We start from the raw sequence: 18,514 nt of genomic DNA on the forward strand, positions 1-18,514 counted from the left end.
TGATCCGCTACAGCCGTATATGCTCCAGGCCTGCAGATAACACCTCCGCCACAATAACCCTTTTCCGAGCATTAAAAAAAGAGAGGGTACCCGAGATCCCTTTTACGCACGGTAAAGAAAAACACCCATGACACACAAACACCTCCACAAAGAAATAGATTTAAGGACAAACGCATCGTCCCCTTTGTTGCTATTTACTCCCCTTACACGACACAGGCTATGAGATGCGCCAGAAAGCACTTTGAGACTATCATGGCTGATACGTCCCTCGCACAAAACCTGGAAATCATCTCGGCCTACAAACGAAACACCAACTTACGGGACATGCTTGTCCGAGCAAAACTTCCCTCCCCATCAAAACAGCCCTCACCCCCGGAACATTGTAGGTCCGTAACCAACCGAACCACAAAAAACACTTTTCTTCTGAGAAAAAACATCACTATGAAACACTGCAACTGTGTATACAAAATCCACTGCAGGCGCTGCAAGATGGTCTATGTAGGCGAGACCAGGAACAGTTTGTCGCCTTTCTAACCATAGATACAATATCAGGACCGAACGTAAATCCGATACATTCCTGGTAAAACACTTCACGGCCCATGGACTACAAAACCTTTGGCTAGAAGGCCTACAACAACCCCCACTGGACGACGAAAGAAAGGAAAGGGATGGAACGTCATTGGATCAACAAACTGGATACACGACATCCCAAAGGCCTCAACGATCCTATAAGGGTCTAATCTCTTACTATACCTACAAATTTGAGAGTACTTTATACTCTCCATTATCACTGGACACAATTATTACCTTCATGTAGATAATCTATGTTAGAATCAACCCATTCATTGCAGCTAAGTTGGGTCAAGATTTTTGGATAGCCAAACGTTATTTGCCCTGCACCACTTCTGCACGCTACCTTCCACTTTTTATGCGCTCTTCCGTATTTGTCCCGGACAGCTTTCCAGTCTGTTTTCACTTCCACAACTGATTTTCCCATTGCACTTGCAACCTCCCTCTATGCATTCTCCAAAGCAATCTTCACTATGTAATAGTGAAGAAGTATCATATAAATGCTTATATAATCGTATTTGCTCGCACAATTTTTCCTCTTCGCCTGCCATTTTATTCAAATTTTCTTCGGTAAATATAACCTATAGTTGAAATAATATACAATATTTGCAGTATCGCCCCCACCGACAACGCATAGTATTGCATGGATCGGCGCGTCGCGGATCAAAAATTGGGACGACGCGTTTTGGTATGCGTCGCCGCATAATGATGGCCGAAGCGTAGCGACGCGTAGCCTTCTGGACGCGTATGCGTTGACTATGTTACGGCCCTAAGACAACCCTGTGTTCTCAGACACCCCCATTGGTCTCAAGCCAGCACTAGACATTCCCAAAACTTCCTCTTCAGAATGGATCTGCGACCCATTTTTGGCTAGAATGAAGCATGACATTTGCTTGAAGAAGATGAACAGCAATGATGGCGGCCTTAAAGGTATGTTGGAGGCAACAACTCTGCCATCATTCTAGATTAAAATCAAAGCTGAATATCCAGAGATCAGGATGTTTTTCCTTTTTTGGACGAGCGGAAGGTAGAGTCTGATTAAAATTAATAAAGACGATTTGAAGGTTGAAGGTTTAACCCATTTATGCCTAAAACGCCTGCTAAAAACGCCTGCTAAAATCCTATGCTATTCTAGGAAAAATAACCTAATTTCCTGAGGTTTTTCTGAGAAAATAGTAAGAATTGTCAACGTCTACATAAACCTTAATATCTAAGCCTCTGGAGCACCTAGAAACATGAAATAAAAAGCATTTTAAAAGGTAAGAACTACAGGTTTTATTAAAACATGCTCCCTGAGCACAACCATAACAGCAACATTTTAAAAACATTCTCAAAACAAGATTAAGAAGAAAAAACAGTATAAATCAATGATATAAAATACAACAAATAACATTTTAACCAAAGCATTGTAAAGGCACACCCCTGACCTGCAGATCCAGCAACAACTTCACGCTGGTGTAAAAGTTGTCCATGTAAACACACAAGTTTGACCCAAAATACGGTTTAGCCAGGTATGACACAATCCGGTAAGCCAGGCCTGTCTCGGTCTTGCCTGCAATGGCCCCTGTGTAAACTTGAAAATTGTTTACGTAGCCTGTATTGCTCTCTGCCATGACCCACACCTTTATCCCCCACTTCACCAGCTTCATGGGGAGGTACTGCCGGAAGGCAAGGCGTCCCTTGTATTTTACCATGGACTCATCCACGCTCACAAACCCATTGACCTCATAGAGGGCCTGGAACTGATGCAAGAGGAGGTCCATGAACCACTGGATCTTCCACAGCTTATCGGATTTATCCAAGGCAGGGTCCAAGTTATCTTCTAGATGGAGATATCTGAAAATGCATATATGACAAAGAATTTGAGCCTGACATTTATTTCCATCATTGTGTTTATTTGTATTATGTTATTTATAGTATTTATATTCATAATTGTATTACTATTTATTCATTATTCCATTATTGTATTTATAACTAACATCATTGTATTTATTCAATATCAACCATCATCACCATTAGTAATTGCTATAGCACCACTATCATTACTGGCCATTCCGTTTTCTAAGAGAGGAGAATGGAACTCGGAAGAGAGCACAAGAAAAGAAAACATAAATATTTACCTCCAGATCATGTCGAAACGGTCCCTTGACATTTGTTTGGTAGAGCCACTTAGTTTGCCTCCAGTAATCGCGGCGTGCTGGTAGCTTTAAAATTCCAAAGCAAAGACACAGCCCGAGGAATGTTTTCATTTCTGTTTTCGGGACCGGGGTCCACTTGAGGTCGTGGGGGTCTGAGCTCGTACCTGTTGCGCGTACCGATTCGTTTCGGTCAATAACGTGTCCCACAGCTGATCGGTAAAGATCCTGGAAAACACATCGAGTGCGCTAGCATCCAAGGGGATTGGTTGTTTCCCCCCCGGTGTGCGAGAGAATGTCTTTGTTTTCCGAGGCTGGTAATTGCCGGTTCTCCAGTCCACCTGGAATCCCCGAAAGTCATCCTCCTCCTCTCCTTCGGTGTCCAAAAATTCCCACTTCTGTGCCCGATCTAGTGGATCAACCGGCACAAAATAATTCTCGTCCTCATTCTCATACTCAAATCCCTTGAATTCTATGACAATATCACTGCCATCGCTATCAAAATCCTCCATGTTCATTGCTACTTCTCGGTCGCCAGCTAGACGCGTCGCTAAAAACAAACATAGAATATCGCGTGGCTATATGATTGATTGACGTGATTTTCAGCCAACCAAAGTTCGTTTTGGTGGTCTCCTGATCTTTACCAAAGCCTTAAGACCCACCCCATGTGTATTTTTAACCAACCAGAGTGAGTTATATGCTGCATTCGTCATGAAAACAGCACGTGTACAAAATGCTGCGCTACGCAGCAACCGGCAGGAAAGCCTATGTTGCGCTATGCAGCAACCGGCAGGAGGGGCTATGCTGCGCTACGCAGCATCCGGCGCCAATGGGTTAATACAGTGGTTCTCAACCTTTTTTGAGCAAATGCCCCCCTGACCTTACGCCCCCCCCCCCCCCCCCCCCCCCAAAATAAATAAATAAAATAAACTAACAACCCCACTGACACTTGTGTTGTATTGATTAAAGGTGTCATTGCATCGTTTTTCACAGATTTTGCGGTGGTCACTAATACCAATGAATGCCCTCTGAGTCGGTTTTGGTGAAAAAAATGGCCCGGGAACCGTGAGCACCGCGGCCCGGGAAGCGCGGGCACTGTGAGTGCGGCCACGGCACTCCCGCGTCTCCCGCCGTGCCCCGTGAATGAATGAATGGCCATGGAACGGCCCGGGCAATGCGGGCACCGCGGCCCGGGAACCGCGGGGAAGGAACTCCCGCGTCGCCCTTACCTCCCGCCGTGCCCCGTCAATGAATGAATGTGGCATAAGAACTCGACTTTTTGAGATGGTTTTAGTGGTGCTCCTGAGATTTTGCCTCAGAGGGAGTCGAGGTCCCTGGCTGTATTGAGCTTCCAGATTCCTTTCCATGGGTTGATCTCGACCCCGAGGAACCGCACGTGTTCCTCTGCGCCCACCATATGAATCTCCGCCCCCACCATATGAATCTCTGCCCACCCAAGTTTCCAAGGTGGGCAGTTGTTGATCCTGCCGGCGGTTCTCTTTCCGCCTGCAATGAAAAACCCTTGGCATTTCGCCAAGGGTTTTCTTTCAAACCGGAGAGGTTGCAAAACGCTTCTAGTATGCCCAAGTTCCTACATATTCCTTCCCAGGAATTGCTCAGCAATACAAGATCGTCTGCATACGCCAGGACAGAAATACTGCTCCCAGCGTCGCCGTATCCCTCCCGGAGGTCTTCCAGTGAATTCAGCAACGGGTCAATCGTAAGGTTGAATAGGAGGGGCGAGAGAGGGTCCCCCTGTTTGACTCCGATGTTCACGAAGATCTTCACAGTAAAGCCATGACCCTACTGCACTCTGGTGCTTCAACCGTCGTAACAGTCCATCACCAGGTCGACGATCACCTAGTCCACATTCCTTTACTCTAGCACTGCTCTGATGTGCTCATGTGAAACCGAGTCGAAGGCCTTCACCAGATCGATGAAGACCATTGCCAATGGTTTACCTCTCTGCTTGCTCTCTTTGAGCGCTCCCTCAACCAATAGCAGGTTTTCCGAGCAACCCACCAGTCCCGTGCACTGGTGGGGCAAGCGCTAGCCAATCGCTTGTGGAGGATGGAGGAGAACAGTCTGATGGTTATGGGCCGCTAGTTCAGAATAGACTTCCTCTCCGTGGGGTCTTTGGATTTAGGTAGCAGGGTCGTACGGTTCAGCTTTAGAGAGGCGGGTACGGCCCCTCTCACCAAGAACCCATTATACATTCTTGCCAGCTTCGCTCCTGTCGGGTCCCATCTCACCAAACTAGTCTTGTCCACGCCATCGGCCCGGCAGCCGAAGATGCCTTGATGCGTTTCCTCGTCTTCACGACGATCACTGGTGAGATAGGCAGGGCGAGCATTCGATTCTCGCAAGTGAGACGCGAACTGAACTGACCGAGACCCTTAAAATCATCCTTAAGACTCAAACTTGCTCATGTAGTACCTGGTCACAGCGTCAACCCTGACCGGACACAGTCCGTCATGACTGCCGTCTACAACCAGGCGGGCTACCATCGCCCCTTCCTTCTTGAAGAGCGCCTGTAATTGGAGGTAATTTAAAGTCTGCGAACCTGCGGCCTCGCGTCCCGTGAAACGCTACCTCCTTGTATACCATCTCCTGCCCTTCAGTCCCTTGAGCCGCCGTCTTTGGCTCACCACCTTAGCAAGATCTACCAGAGCAAAGAGGGATTCGCCCTCGGTAGGGACGTGGGCCCATATGCTCTTCCCAGGACCTGTATCCTTGGCCAGCGCCTCAAGGATTTTAGCACGCACGACACTCAGGGTTCTTTTGGGAATCCGCCCTCTTCCCTCCGTCAAATCCAGAATGAGTCTGTTGACCACCTTGGCTACGTCGGGCACAATGGGGGCCTGCACCAGCCTCTTCAACTGACGCACCTTATAACGAATTTTGTCTTTTGTGCACTCCGTGATGAGCGCACATGGAAGGAGAAGGAAGGAAACCCTGGTTCTCGCCCCATTCCCTGATGTGTGTCCGGAGAAGACATGTCTCCTCCTCGGACCACACACCGTTCCTTCTTCCTCGGGCCCTTGCCCTCCAGCCTTGGCCCCCTGCTGGGCCACATACGCTGCTGTATGGGCTGACCTCATGTGGATGGAAACACCCCTCTTGGACTTAAAGCTCCTGTCGCATAGGTTGCATCTAACCCCATTCACCGCCGCCCTGACTGCATTATGATATACGGCTGCATGGCACTCGATCTCATGTCTCCTCTTCTTAGAGATCCCACAGACGGAGCACAAGAGAGTCTAGCGGGCCAAGCCATGCGCCTTAGCTAGATGGGAACAGCACATGGCGGCAGTACCCAAATGAGCGTTGCAGAGATCATATTTCTGCGCCAAGTAGGGGAAGCTAATCTCCACAGAGGTGCTGGAGGACAGTTGACCCCCAAACACACCTTTCCTGAACGAGAACAGGGTGAGGCTCCCCGCCACCGCAGCACTGAAGAGCCTCCTTCGAAGGCTCGAGCCAGACACGCCATCCCGCCGCCCCGTGGAACCGCTCCCCGTTCCAGCCAGAGCGCCCGGTACAATTTGGGGCAAACATTTGAACCGAGGGTTCGGCCCTTCACTTCACATAAGTACATAGGATAAAAAAAGTTGATGAAAAGCACTACATTGCATATTTCATAAAAAATAAATCCCTATACCACTAGCACTACAAATTTTTAAAAAAAGTGTGTGCAGGTTGCAAGAGCAGCCAAGGCTTTGTCAGACGGGAGAAAGCTTGAAAATCATAATTGGTCATTAGATCTGTCGGGAAGGACGACTTGCCATATGTGGTTCTGCATTGTGGAATGCTGCATTCTCCCCTAATTGTTGACCTGGTTGCTCATGCTACGAATTCTGAGCCCAGTGTCACAAAGTTCCCCATGGTGTGATCCAGATGTCTCGGACACCAGCCATCCGAGTTTCGATTGCGACGTCATTTTCGGTCTCGGACCACTGATAGCGTTCCCGTTAAATTTTGGCTAGTCATTGTTTATTGTTAGCTACATTAGCCTCTTCAGCAAACCAGCTCTAAAACAAACAACACACCTTTACATTGGATTGCACGCACAGCAAGAGCGTGCAATGCATCAATTTGTGACCGGATAAAAGTAGAAATGTAAATAAGTGTGTAAGAGCATTTAAAATCGACATTAAAATGACCAACTTGGTACAAATACATAGAAAATTAAAGCTGCAAGCAGCATTTTACGGTTGCCAAGCCCACAGCCGACCAATAAGACCCTGTCAGACCATTTAGACCGTGACGCAGACCATCAAGACCTTTTTTGTTTGCATTCGGTTGACAACGCTGGAATAGCATCAGCTTGGATCCGGTGATGGGTGAACAAAGTCTTTAAAGTTTTTAATTGATTGCTTTAGCGCCCCCTATCATCCAATTTTGAGGAACTTTAGCCTGGTTAACCTTGACCTATGCTTATTTAAGTCCACGAAGTTTGGTGATGATCGACAGAAGTTAACCCCGCCTTTAGTCACCTAACATTGATTGGGCTAATTTTGACGTCAAGCCAGCATTTTGCTACAGGTTCTTGCTTTAATGTCGACAGGATTTCATGACTGTAGAAGAAAGGGGTCAGGAAATATGACTGTCCAAAGTCTGCATTTTCAGTTAATTGTTATCGCTCCCCTATCGCCCGATCTGGGTAAGATTTGGAGAGGTTGCATTTTCAGTTAATTGTTATAGCGCTCTCTATAGCCCGATATGGATACAATTTCAATAGGTTAATCTTGACCCATGTGCCTTTGACTACCACACCAACGTTGATGATATTTGGTTTAAGTTAACCTTGCCTTTTGGTGTTAAGTTAATTTTGGAAAATGTTGAGCCTCTAGTGGCCATGTTGTTTTGTCAATCGACTTCATTTTACTTGAGGTCAATTCCATGTAAATGTCAACCTCACCATGTTAAAATAAAGTAACATGTAACAGAACAAAATCACTTTAAAATATATCATCAAGGCCTGTATTTTACAGAACTAAAAGAGTTCAACCAATTTTTCAAAGAAATTGCACCCTTCTCGTTCTCTACCTCAGCTTATGGCAATTAAGAATATTGTGATTTCAATACATCTAATTGAACGATTTTTTTAACAACCATATAGGATCAAAATGTTCGCCCACAACAATGCTCAGCCTCCCTTAAGGGCAGTAGGGGTTTACTTAAGCGAAGTGTAAATTAGTTGTTTGATTTCACGTTTCCATTTCACTGTGGAACCTTGTTAAAGTGGCACAGATTTACAGGACAGCCAATGTCACGTCCGTGACATTTTTTAGAAAAAATTCTTATTAAACATCCGTTTGAAATGCAACAGTAAACAAACTCTCTGTGCAAAGCTACATTTAATTTAGGTTATATGTTAAAAATAATTGGCCATTCTACTCCCTTTCTAAATATTATTTTTACCACGTTACGGACGTTACTGTTACGGACGTTACTATACACAATAGCCATGCCAGTGACATTGTTTAATCGGTCAACGTGTTGGATTGAATTAACCCCGATCCATGGTTGTAGCCTATACGTCTATACACAATTGTTTAGATTTAGCGTACTTCTATGTAGCGACATCTTCGTTCTTGCGATCACGTTATCCCAGAGAATAAATAAATCACGTTCAAGAATAAGTCACGATGTGCAGGCTTAATACGGCTGAAGCCAATAACACAGAGCTGTCCGTCACCAAATATATGGGTTACCCATCGTCATGTGGAACTACTGTTTTCACCTGTGTAGGATACATCGATTGTTTATCAAGAAGTTTGTAAGGTAAGTGTTGTCCGTGTTACATTGTTTTGTATGTGCGAGGAGGAGAACAATCGTCTCGTCTCGAGAGCTACGAAGACGTCCCAAACTTTGACAGCTATTCTGCAGATTCCTCTACGTTGTACTGTTAAGGTGAGTAAAGTGAACCTTTACAATATTGTAAGTAATAAAGAAGAAACGAAAGTAAAGAGGTGTAAATAGTAGTAGTAGTATTGAAGTGATTGAATACAGACATGGAAGTGATTAAAGTCAATGAATGAATGAATGTATGAATGAATAGCAGCTTGGTAGTTAGCCTAGCGGCCTACAAGCTAAATGAATAGCCAGCTGTCAGTTGGAGCCTACGATATTTTGGTTCATCTCATCTTTATCAGATAGCTAAAGCCTATGATATTTCATCTTTATATGTGTCTGTATTAGGGCTGCAACAACGAATCGATAAAAAACGATTACTAAATGCATTGGCAACGAATTTGGTCGTCGATTAGTTGTGTCGCGCGATTAATAAGTTACTCATAGGCGCAGCACTGTTTACAGCCAGCCGCCGACAGGTCGGTTCACGGTTCATGCACGCCCACAGCGAGCTTCAGTGTGAGCGACCACAGCTTGTATTTGTCATATCTTAAAACTGGACGGTAGGCCTACGTACAAGTCTTGTACCTTCACTGTCTTTGGGTTAAAAAAAAACTCCTTCAACTCAGTATCCGTCTAGTAGTCCAACCGAAAATTCTGTCAGCTGCTGCTGCTGCAGCAGACGTTGTGCAGACGGGCTCGGAGTCGGCACCGCGTGCATCAACAGTCATTCAAAGCAGCGGTAGTAATCACACAACCGGACGGTGTAGAAAGTCCCGTCAGTTAAAAATAGTAATGCCGTTTTTAAATTCATGTTAAAATCGGCAGGATATAGAGATAGTTAGCTTAAAAAAAACAACTAACCAATGGTCACAAACAGTGTCAAATGTGATGTGTTCAGGTCGGCTCAGAAATACGATTGATGCGTTCAAATGCAGCAGTAAAAAAAATAATAATAATTGAGATTTTGGTGAAGACTTGTTTTCCCAGTAATATAAAATAGATAGTAAAGATGGAATTAATTATGACCTGTTTAATGTCCTATCTTGAACTATCATCATCTTATCAGCAATTAAAGCAATATTACAAGTTCTATTTCAAGGAGTCTCGAAAATGGTATCAATAGGTTTGACCGGTTAACCATGGACATCCCTTGTATACATATAAAAGTATAAAAAAGTATAGTTTCTTTTTTGTGTTATCCCAGTTATGTTTTTTTAATCTTTTTATTATTTAATATTACTTCTAATAGTTTGGGGACGTTGGAGCAATAACCTGGTGTTTTTACATTTCAGTCTGCACTGTGAATTTGAAGTAATGTTCAGTTTTTGAATAAAGATGCGGCAATTCCAATTTCTTTCTTTCTTTTTTCTATCCGATTCATCGATTAATCGAAAAAATAATCGACAGATTAATCGATTATTAAAATAATCGTTAGTTGCAGCCCTAGTCTGTATCCATCATCTGTCACCAAATAGTAGCCGTATTCTGTCATAGCCTACATTAAGTATTATTTTCCCCTATTTGACATGAAGGGTATTTTAGTTATTTGTTGTTAATATGAAGAAAGTAGCAAATGTATTCTATACTGTGTCAACAAAAACAGCCTAGTTGGTCCTTGTAAGATAACAAAATAGATTTCAGTGGTCTAACAGGTAGCCTCTAAAAATTCATTCATGGAAGAATATAGGAAATGATCAGTGAGAGTTTGTAAGGTACCCAGCTAATCAGATTAGGAATGGACACTCAGGACAGAAGCGTTAAACAATAGAAATGGCGGTAAATTGAAATACTTGTTCATTACCCTAAATGTAGTTATAATGACTATATTTTCGTTTAAATTGTAGGAAATGGCTAAGACAGCTGCTGAGAGGCAGAAGGCCTATCGTGAGAGGAAGAGAAATTATGAGAGCTTTAAACAGCATGAACGAGAGAGGAAGAAGCTTGAGAGATTAAAGAAGAAAGTGACACAAACAAAAGTAGAGGCACGGAGGGAACGGGAGCAAGCAAGGGAGCGACAACGACGCAGGCGTCTACATCTCAAACATTCTCTGCCCAGTCCAACACAGCGGTCACCTGCCTTTAAATCCAGGCAGTCTTTGGGAAAAGCTGTAAAGAAAGTCATCAAAGCACTACCATCAAGTCCAAGGAAGAAGTCTGCTGTCATCCAGAGACTGTCAGTGAAGTTGAACTTTCCGGGTCAAGAAAAGAAGAGGAGAAAATCAGCCCTATCATCTGAGATGACCTCAGCTGTTGTGTCATTCTACAGCAGAGATGACATATCCAGGCAGGCACCAGGAAAAAGGGATGCCGTCATCATCAGAGAGGGGGGGCAGAAAACTAAAATTCAAAAACGTCACATGGCCATGTCCATAATGGAGGCCTATCGTTTATTCAAGGAAGAGCACCCGGAGGATATAGTGGGGAAGTCCAAATTTGCAGAGTTGCGCCCACCATTCATACTCCCAAGAGCAGACACTCCTCGAAATGTTTGCCTCTGTATATATCATGAAAATGTTACACTTTGGATCAACTGTGCCTATAAGCATGTACCAAGGCAGGCATTCAGAAGTGTGGGTAACTACATTGATGCAGTTGTGTGTAGTAGTGAGAGAGCTGAGTGCATGCTGAATGAATGTGATGAATGTGGGGATGGATGTAAATTTCAACAGCTGATCTCCAGCATCCCTGATGAGGAAAAAGACATCAACACCAGCTGGTATACCTGGGAGTCTGTTGAGGGGGTGCAGGTTAAGACGCAAAAGGTTGGACTTTTCAGGGATGTTTTACAAAAGCTGCTTGAAGCTGCCCCCAAGTTCACCCGCCATTCTTTAATTAAACAACAACAGAGCAGATTTTTTCAGGGGAAGATGAGGGAGGGTGATGAAGGATGTGTAGTACTCCAGGTAGACTTTGCAGAGAATTACTCAGTGAGCTACCAAGATGAAATCCAGTCTGCACACTGGAATCAAAGCCAGATTACAGTCTTCACGGCTGTAGCCTGGGTTAAAGGGGAGGCTCAATCCTACGTTGTGGTCAGTGATGAGCTCCATCATGACAAAAAGGCAGTCACAACCTTCCTCACAGGCATTGTGAAGGACCTTCAAGAGAGACACCCAGCAATGAGGGAGCTGCACATTTTCAGTGATGGGGCAGCATCACAGTTTAAGAACAGATTTGTTTGGTTTTTCCTGTCCTCTAATTTGAAGGAAATATTTCCAAATGTGAGCACTGAATGGCATTATTTTGCCACCAGCCATGGCAAAGGTGCGGTGGATGGAGTGGGGGGAACAGTGAAGAGGGCTGTTGGCACTGCAGTGCATAGCAGACAGGTTGTGCTGATAAATGCAGGTACATTTGCTCAGACTGCTAGAAGGGTCTGCCCTAAAATGGAGGTCTTTCTCATCTGTAAGGATGATATTATAGAGTTCTGTGTGTCACATAAGATTGACAAGTACTGGGAGCTGGTAGCACCTCTTCCAGGTACACTGAACGTGCATTCTGTTGTTCCAGTGTCATGGGGCCAAGTTAAATACAAGCCATACTCCTCAGCGACAGAATCAGCCAAACATACACTGGTCCAGAGCCCTGATGATGATGTGGAGGAATCAAGTGATGATGAGCCTGAAGCCAATCCATCTGAGCAATCGCTTAACATCAAAACGGGTGATTGTGTCCTTGTGACCTACGAGGGCAAGAAGTCCAGGAGGGAATAGGTAGGCCTTGTCACAGACTACGACCAACACGGAGTGGAAGTTCAGTTTTTGAGAAAAAATGATGAGCTGGGCTTTGTCTACATCATGCCAACAAAGGAGGACAAGTCATGGGTGGTGAGGAACCAAATTATTAGGCGCCTCAATCCTTTGGTGGACAACAGAGGCAGGCACCACTTCAATGAGGCTGTGCAGGCGGAGTAAGGGGGAAGAAAGATCCTACATTTCTTCATTGTCTACAATACTTTTGACAAACAAACGTGTGAATAAATTATTTATTTATTGATCTTACCTCATGTCATTGTCAATGTTTATTATAATTGTAACACAGAATCTAAAATGAACTGGGATTATGTAACAGACAGACGTTTACGCTGAAATCCATGCTGTTTTGCAGCCATCTTGCAAATCTTATTTAGGAACTTAAAGATTTTAACTGATATTCTGAGGAATTTTTGGTATGGAGGGCTATGATGGTTAAATTGTTGATTTCCCACACAGATGCCATGTGTATTTCAGACGCGTCGCATCCATAACGGAATTACGTCACATCCATAACGCTGTTTTTTCCTTCTTATACTCTTATACTTAAAACACAGCAGTTTTTATGTTCAATGTGAACCCCTTTATCATATGGATATCTTCATTTTGATATTAGTCTTAAATGTTCACAGAAATGAATGAAAATGTATAATCACCCAAAAAGCGCTGTAATTTTCCATCACATCCATAACGCATGTCTTTTTTGGCATTTTCTTAAACCTTAAACCTTATATGGGAAAACTGTTTTTTCTATCAATTCTCCAAGATAGGAAGCCCTGAAAATATGCATCACCTCTTTAAATATTGAAAGAGAAAAAATCGACTAGGTCATTACAGTTGTCATTTTGAGTTCAAATGTCACGTCCATAACGCTGGAATTGCTCTTGAGCAGTTTGAACTTTGGTCCCCAACAGCCACCAAGTTAGTCACGCTCAAATCAAACATACCGTCTATGAACTGTGGTGATTTTAGTCACAGGCACCGCCCATTTAGATGCCACACCCTTATTGAAAATATGTTGACTTGATCTTGTTCAGAATTTGATTCTGAACAACTTTTGTATTGGACTCAAGATCATAGGAGTCCATTTTGATGTTGATGCATTTAAGTCTTTACACCGTTTTAAACCACACCCTTTTTTAGTAGGGGTGTAACGATACATCGATGTAGATCGATACATCGATTGATTGGCGAACGATCCAACTGCATCGATGCAACGGCCAAACATCGACGCATATCGCAGTATTACACCCTTTTATTATTATATATCTCCTTTCGCGGGTGTTTGTGAAACAATTTCTGCGCAAAGCGCCAAGCCGCTCGTATCCATTCACCGGTTAAACGAGGCAACAGCGAGCACATGTGTGAGCGCGAGGATGTCTAGTTTCGGTTTGTGTTGCCAGATTGGGCATATGTCCCGTTTTTCCAGCCTAACGTGATTAAAAGTAGCCAAATCGGGCTGAAAAAATTGCCCAATCTGGCAACACGGACGGCTTATCTTAACAGCCAAGATGATTCCGAGGGATGTTTTGTTTTTAGAAGAAAACTATCCACACAGATAGGTTGGGAATGGTCTACGTTCAAAATGAAAGATCATTACAGGCTCTTTAATTTAAGCCATAAAAAACCTTTGGCACTTAAATGCAATTATGTGGCACTTTATTATTTGTATTAAAAATTGATTTTTTTGTTTTAAATATCCGGAAGAGCAAAGAAATAAAATGATGAAATTATAATTAAGTTGATGTGAGTTGATGTGATTGTAAGAGGTTGTGTTAAATGGGCATATGATATCGTCTCATATCGATCGCATGCCCCTGAATCGAAATCGTATCGCGGCAGACTTTTGATATCGGGACGGCAAATATCGTATCGTTGTCCAATGAATCGATATAATATCGTATCGTGATGAAACCAGAGATTTACACCCCTATTTTTTAGAATGGCTCCTTTGGTGCTTTAATCCTAATTGTACAGACTTCGCTTTATGTCAGATTGAAGACATTTGTCTAAAGGATTTTTGTCTGAGTCGAAAAACCTAGGATCCTTAGGGAATAGGCTCTGTGCACTAGAACCCGGAAGTCAACTGACGGTGTCGGCATTCTAGTTTCCGGTCTACTTACTGACCCAGTCCATAGCGTGAACATGTCTGGCTTTTCTAGATGTCTCCAAGACCTACCGACAATAAATGTTGACGATGTTCACCGCATTGTTGGTGCTAGGTCCCTTGCACCTACAAGCAAGCGGGAAAAAGGATTTAAGCTCTATATTTCGAGTTATTTGCATAACTTTGAGGGTAGGTAACAAACTACCGTCTTTTTAGTGAACATTTGTTAGCGACAACATTTTTTTCTGTATTTAAAACACTTAACTGTCCGTTGTTGTACTAACTGTACTAACGTGTGTCCATTTTTTAGTGTCTAGCAAAGATAAGGGAACATCGGAGGTGATTATCAGAGCATTGTGCCACAGGTCCATGAAGAAATCAGAGAAGCCTCACAGCTTGAGTGTATGTTAAAGCTAGCGATAAACCAACCGTTATAAACAAACCGTTATACGCCTGTTTCTTTTATAACAGTGTCTGTGGGGGGATTTAGCTGAGGTCATATGTTTAATCAAATAATCAATAAAAACATGAATATTTAAAAAAAACAGCACAAATGTACACACAAGCGCACTTCACTCGTCGGCCACCACAACACGTGGAAAGCACCAGCCGAGAGCGCCCTCCACGGCCCTAACACAGTGCAGGCACGCGAGCCGCACACAGACACAAACACACCTGCTTCACATTGCCTCAAACTCCACTAAAATGTATTGGATATCAAATAGCATATATGTCTCCATACAAAATCAGTGATGCACATTGAGCTAGTTTACTCTGCCACCCCGACTTTTTTCAACTCACCGTAGGTAGCAGGTGTGCAGTAAAATCCTCAAACACGATGATGTCTGGCTTGTAAATCCCATGGTAAATCCACAAGTATTCCGTTATTAAGACGATTTGTCAGATGAAAAAAACAGTCCGCCGCCAGTCAGTTTTCCTGCAGTGATTAGTCCATGATTAGCGTTGATAGTTGTCGGCAAAAAGCCTTCCGACAATGTTCCTCTTTTGCATTAATCCTTATGCTGGTGATCATTTTCATCCTGGGATTATTTGTCCTTATTTTTTATTCGAAATCACATTTTAGAAATGGCAATGCTGACAAGCATGAGCAGTAATAATTTCACACTTCGCGCGCACTGACCTGTTTACATGTCACTGGCTTTAGTTGAAAGCGTAGAGCGAGGTTTTTTGTCCCACCCACTAGAATAGCAAAATGTGGTTGGTTATGCATCCGTCACTCACTAAAGTATCATGACGTCTTAACCAATGAGTGAGCGAGCTTTATCCTTTTCCTTTTTTTTGCCTAGAGAGAACAATAAATACATTTTTTTGGATAACACTTTATCAACTATATTAGGCACTAATACCATGCACTAACACTGTCATTTCTGAGGCAAACTTGATAGAATTATTTTCCAATAACAGTGTGTATTTGTGTGATGTATTTTTATTTATTTTTTTACCACTTTGTTTATTGATTTTTCACAATATAGCAAAACATCATTTTACAAATGTAATTATTTTTATTTTTTTTGTCCCCAAAAACAAACAGACAAACATAAATCAATAATCAATAATTATTATAATAACAATAAAACAAACAATGACAACAACAACCGCAAAAAACAAAAGTGTGCGCACAGTTTGGATTTATTGGGATCCATAGCAAAATAAAAGTGAAAAAAATAAATAAAAAAGTGTTCATCGTTACAGCTGGTCAAGCAGGTATGTAATGAAAGGCTGCCAAACGTTGCTAAAATTGTCCTTTGAACCCTTTAAAGCAAATCTTAACTTTTCAAGCTTCAGAAATTGTAGTGTGTCCCTAATCCAGTGTTTAAAGGAGGGTGGAGTAGCCTGCTTCCAATTAAGTAGAATTAATCTTCTGGCTATAAGAGTGACAAAGGCAATACAGTTTGATTGTGCTCTAAAAAGATTATCACCCTCACATTGAATACCAAAAACGGCTGCAAGAGGGTTTGGAGCTATTGGTCTCTTAAGTATCTTGGATAGAGCGTCAAAAATAGAGGACCAGTAACTAACAAGTTTCGGGCAAAGCCAGAACATATGAGCTAGTGTTGCAGGTGAATTTTTACATCTGTTGCATGAACTATCACTTGATGGATACATTTTTGAGATTCTGGCTTTAGAGAGATGGAGTCTGTGTGCCACTTTATACTGGATCAAGCCATGTCTGGCACATATAGATGAAGAATGTATTCTTAAAAAAACATTCAACCACTCAACATCTGTAAATTGTACATTCAGATCAGCCTGCCACGCCGCTCTCAATGCATCCAGAGACTCTGATTGCACAGAAGAAAGTTTTGTATATATAACAGATATTGTGCCCCTGAGCTCTGGGTCTGCTGGAAAGAGACTATCCATAGGTTGAGGTTCGGGGATTGTAGGGAACATTCCTGTATTGTTACGTGCCCAGTCCCTAACCTGTAAATAACTAAAGAAATGTACATTCCGAAGATTACATTTAGTTTTGAGCTGTTCGAATGAAGCAAAAACACCTGTTATGTACATATCTTTAAATGAGATAATACCCTTCTTTTGCCAGGCCGAGAAATAGTCATTATGAAATGAAGGGGCAAATCGATGATTAGACGCAATTGGGGCCCAGAGCGAGCCAGCCTGTGTGGGGAAAAACGGTCTGTCTAGCTACTGGACCAGATAAAATGAGACGGAGAGGTAATAAAGTCTATCGGCACGAGGACCTTGGATTTATTAAGTAAAGTGGCAACGGTTATACAGAGTCATAAAGCGTGAGAAATCGAATATGTCTAAGTCCCTAATCAGCGCTGATGGTTCGTCTGGAGCTTCGCCTCCGTGGAAGGTCTGCTTCAGAAGAAGATGAAGAGTCCCTGTGTGATGCAGTCTTATGTTGTATCCTCCTCTCGATGAGGTGTGTGCGTTTGAGGTGTGTGCGGTTCTGTGTGTTTTGGCTCCCAGGCCCTGAGAGAGCTTCGTAACGGGGAGAGTTCCTCGTGTCTCTGGTGTGATAAATTAAAACGGGGGAGTGCCCCCCCCGAAGTGTCTCGTGTGTGATAATTTAATGTGGCTCTCAGGCCCCTAGTATCTGCATGTGTTCCTTCTAGTGGGGGAGAGCTTCGAGGTGTCTCCTGTGTGATAAATTAATGTGGCTTTCCCGTTCTTGAGGATGACTGGTGCATTGTCTGAGTGTCCACCATCTGCCTGCCTGGGAGATGGGGCCTTCAGCTCCGGCCTTGACCTGACTATATATTATCATGTTTGTGTTGTTGGGTTAGAGCAAGAGTTGACTATATTATAATGTGTCCATGTGATGTGCTCATCAGGCTAGGGTAGGAGTTAGCTATATTTATAATGTACATGTGATGTACTCAGCAGGTTATTTTTCCCAACACCTGCCAACCAAAGTGTCGTCGCACTTGAGCCCATATGCGTAAAGACTGATGTACTAAGGGGGCACTTGAAACATAGCTTGGAGTGAAAGGCATTGCAGAATACAATAAAGCAGGGAGGGACGATGGCAAGCAGGCAGTTGTCTCTATCTGAACCCAGGTAGGAGTCTCATTGTCGATGTAGTTTTTAAGCCAATATGCCATAGCTCTAAGGTTGCTTGCCCAATAGTATAATTGGAAATGTGGTAAAGCCATACCACCCATTGATTTTGGCCTCTGCAAAACTTCCCTACGGATACGGGGTGGCTTCTTATTCCAAATAAAGTCAGATATAATCTTATTTAGGTGCGAAAAGAAAGAGTTGTTGATAAAGATTGGTATAGTTTTTGAAAAGGTAGAGGAATTTGGGCAACGTGTTCATTTTAAGTAGATTAATTCTTCCTGCTAAAGAGAGAGGAAGCATGGACCATTTATTGAAGGCAATTTTAGAGCTCTCAAGAAGGGGAACAAAATTAAGCTTAAAAAGGTCAGAGAAGCCACGTGTAACAACCACCCCGAGGTAGGTGAATTGGTCAGATGTCACCTTAAAAGGACAGGAATGAAAGGATATTGACTTGGCGGCAGAGTTGACAGGAAAAAACTCACTTTTCGAAACATTAATCTTATGCCCAGAAATGCTGCTAAAGAGGTCTAATAACTTCA

The 18,514-nt window shown here is 43.1% G+C and overlaps 2 protein-coding genes and 2 long non-coding RNA genes across 4 annotated transcripts in view; 1 reads left to right on the top strand and 3 right to left on the bottom strand.

Annotated features, from left to right (window-relative positions):
- LOC132463595 (uncharacterized) overlaps positions 1 to 18,514 on the bottom strand; it is an 88,511-nt gene that overhangs the window by 13,737 nt on the left and 56,260 nt on the right. The gene's annotated exons all lie outside the window — the stretch shown is intronic.
- LOC132463560 (piggyBac transposable element-derived protein 4-like) lies at positions 1,639 to 3,130 on the bottom strand. The gene is made up of 2 exons (XM_060059825.1): positions 2,691 to 3,130; positions 1,639 to 2,406 (listed from the first exon to the last, which is right to left on the bottom strand). The coding sequence occupies exons 1-2, from the start codon at positions 2,720 to 2,722 to the stop codon at positions 1,965 to 1,967; spliced, it is 474 nt and encodes a 157-aa protein (XP_059915808.1). The 5' UTR covers positions 2,723 to 3,130; the 3' UTR covers positions 1,639 to 1,964.
- Positions 2,775 to 3,543, top strand: LOC132463561 (uncharacterized). Its single transcript, XR_009527056.1, has 2 exons — positions 2,775 to 2,908; positions 3,119 to 3,543. It is a non-coding gene; the product is annotated as an uncharacterized LOC132463561 (long non-coding RNA).
- On the bottom strand, positions 4,808 to 18,175 carry LOC132462516 (uncharacterized). The gene is made up of 5 exons (XM_060058074.1): positions 17,816 to 18,175; positions 16,386 to 17,063; positions 5,354 to 5,932; positions 5,142 to 5,236; positions 4,808 to 5,033 (listed from the first exon to the last, which is right to left on the bottom strand). Exons 1-5 carry the CDS (start codon positions 18,074 to 18,076, stop codon positions 4,808 to 4,810), a joined length of 1,839 nt encoding a protein of 612 aa, XP_059914057.1. The 5' UTR covers positions 18,077 to 18,175.

This window comes from Gadus macrocephalus, chromosome 8 (assembly GCF_031168955.1).
Source record: "Gadus macrocephalus chromosome 8, ASM3116895v1".
NCBI lineage: Eukaryota > Metazoa > Chordata > Actinopteri > Gadiformes > Gadidae > Gadus > Gadus macrocephalus.

Excerpts from the sequence above, each read along its gene's own strand:
- LOC132462516 (XM_060058074.1), bottom strand. The coding sequence starts at position 18,076 with ATGGGTGGTATGGCTTTACCACATTTCCAATTATACTATTGGGCAAGC. Across the intron at positions 5,933-16,385 it reads CTCCAAACCCTCTTGCAGCC|AAGAGGAGACATGAGATCGA; the intron begins GTTTTTGGTATT and ends GGGATCTCTAAG. Across the intron at positions 5,237-5,353 it reads TGGTAGATCTTGCTAAGGTG|GCGCTCTTCAAGAAGGAAGG; the intron begins GTGAGCCAAAGA and ends CTCCAATTACAG.
- LOC132463560 (XM_060059825.1), bottom strand. The coding sequence starts at position 2,722 with ATGTCAAGGGACCGTTTCGACATGATCTGGAG. Across the intron at positions 2,407-2,690 it reads CGTTTCGACATGATCTGGAG|ATATCTCCATCTAGAAGATA; the intron begins GTAAATATTTAT and ends ATGCATTTTCAG.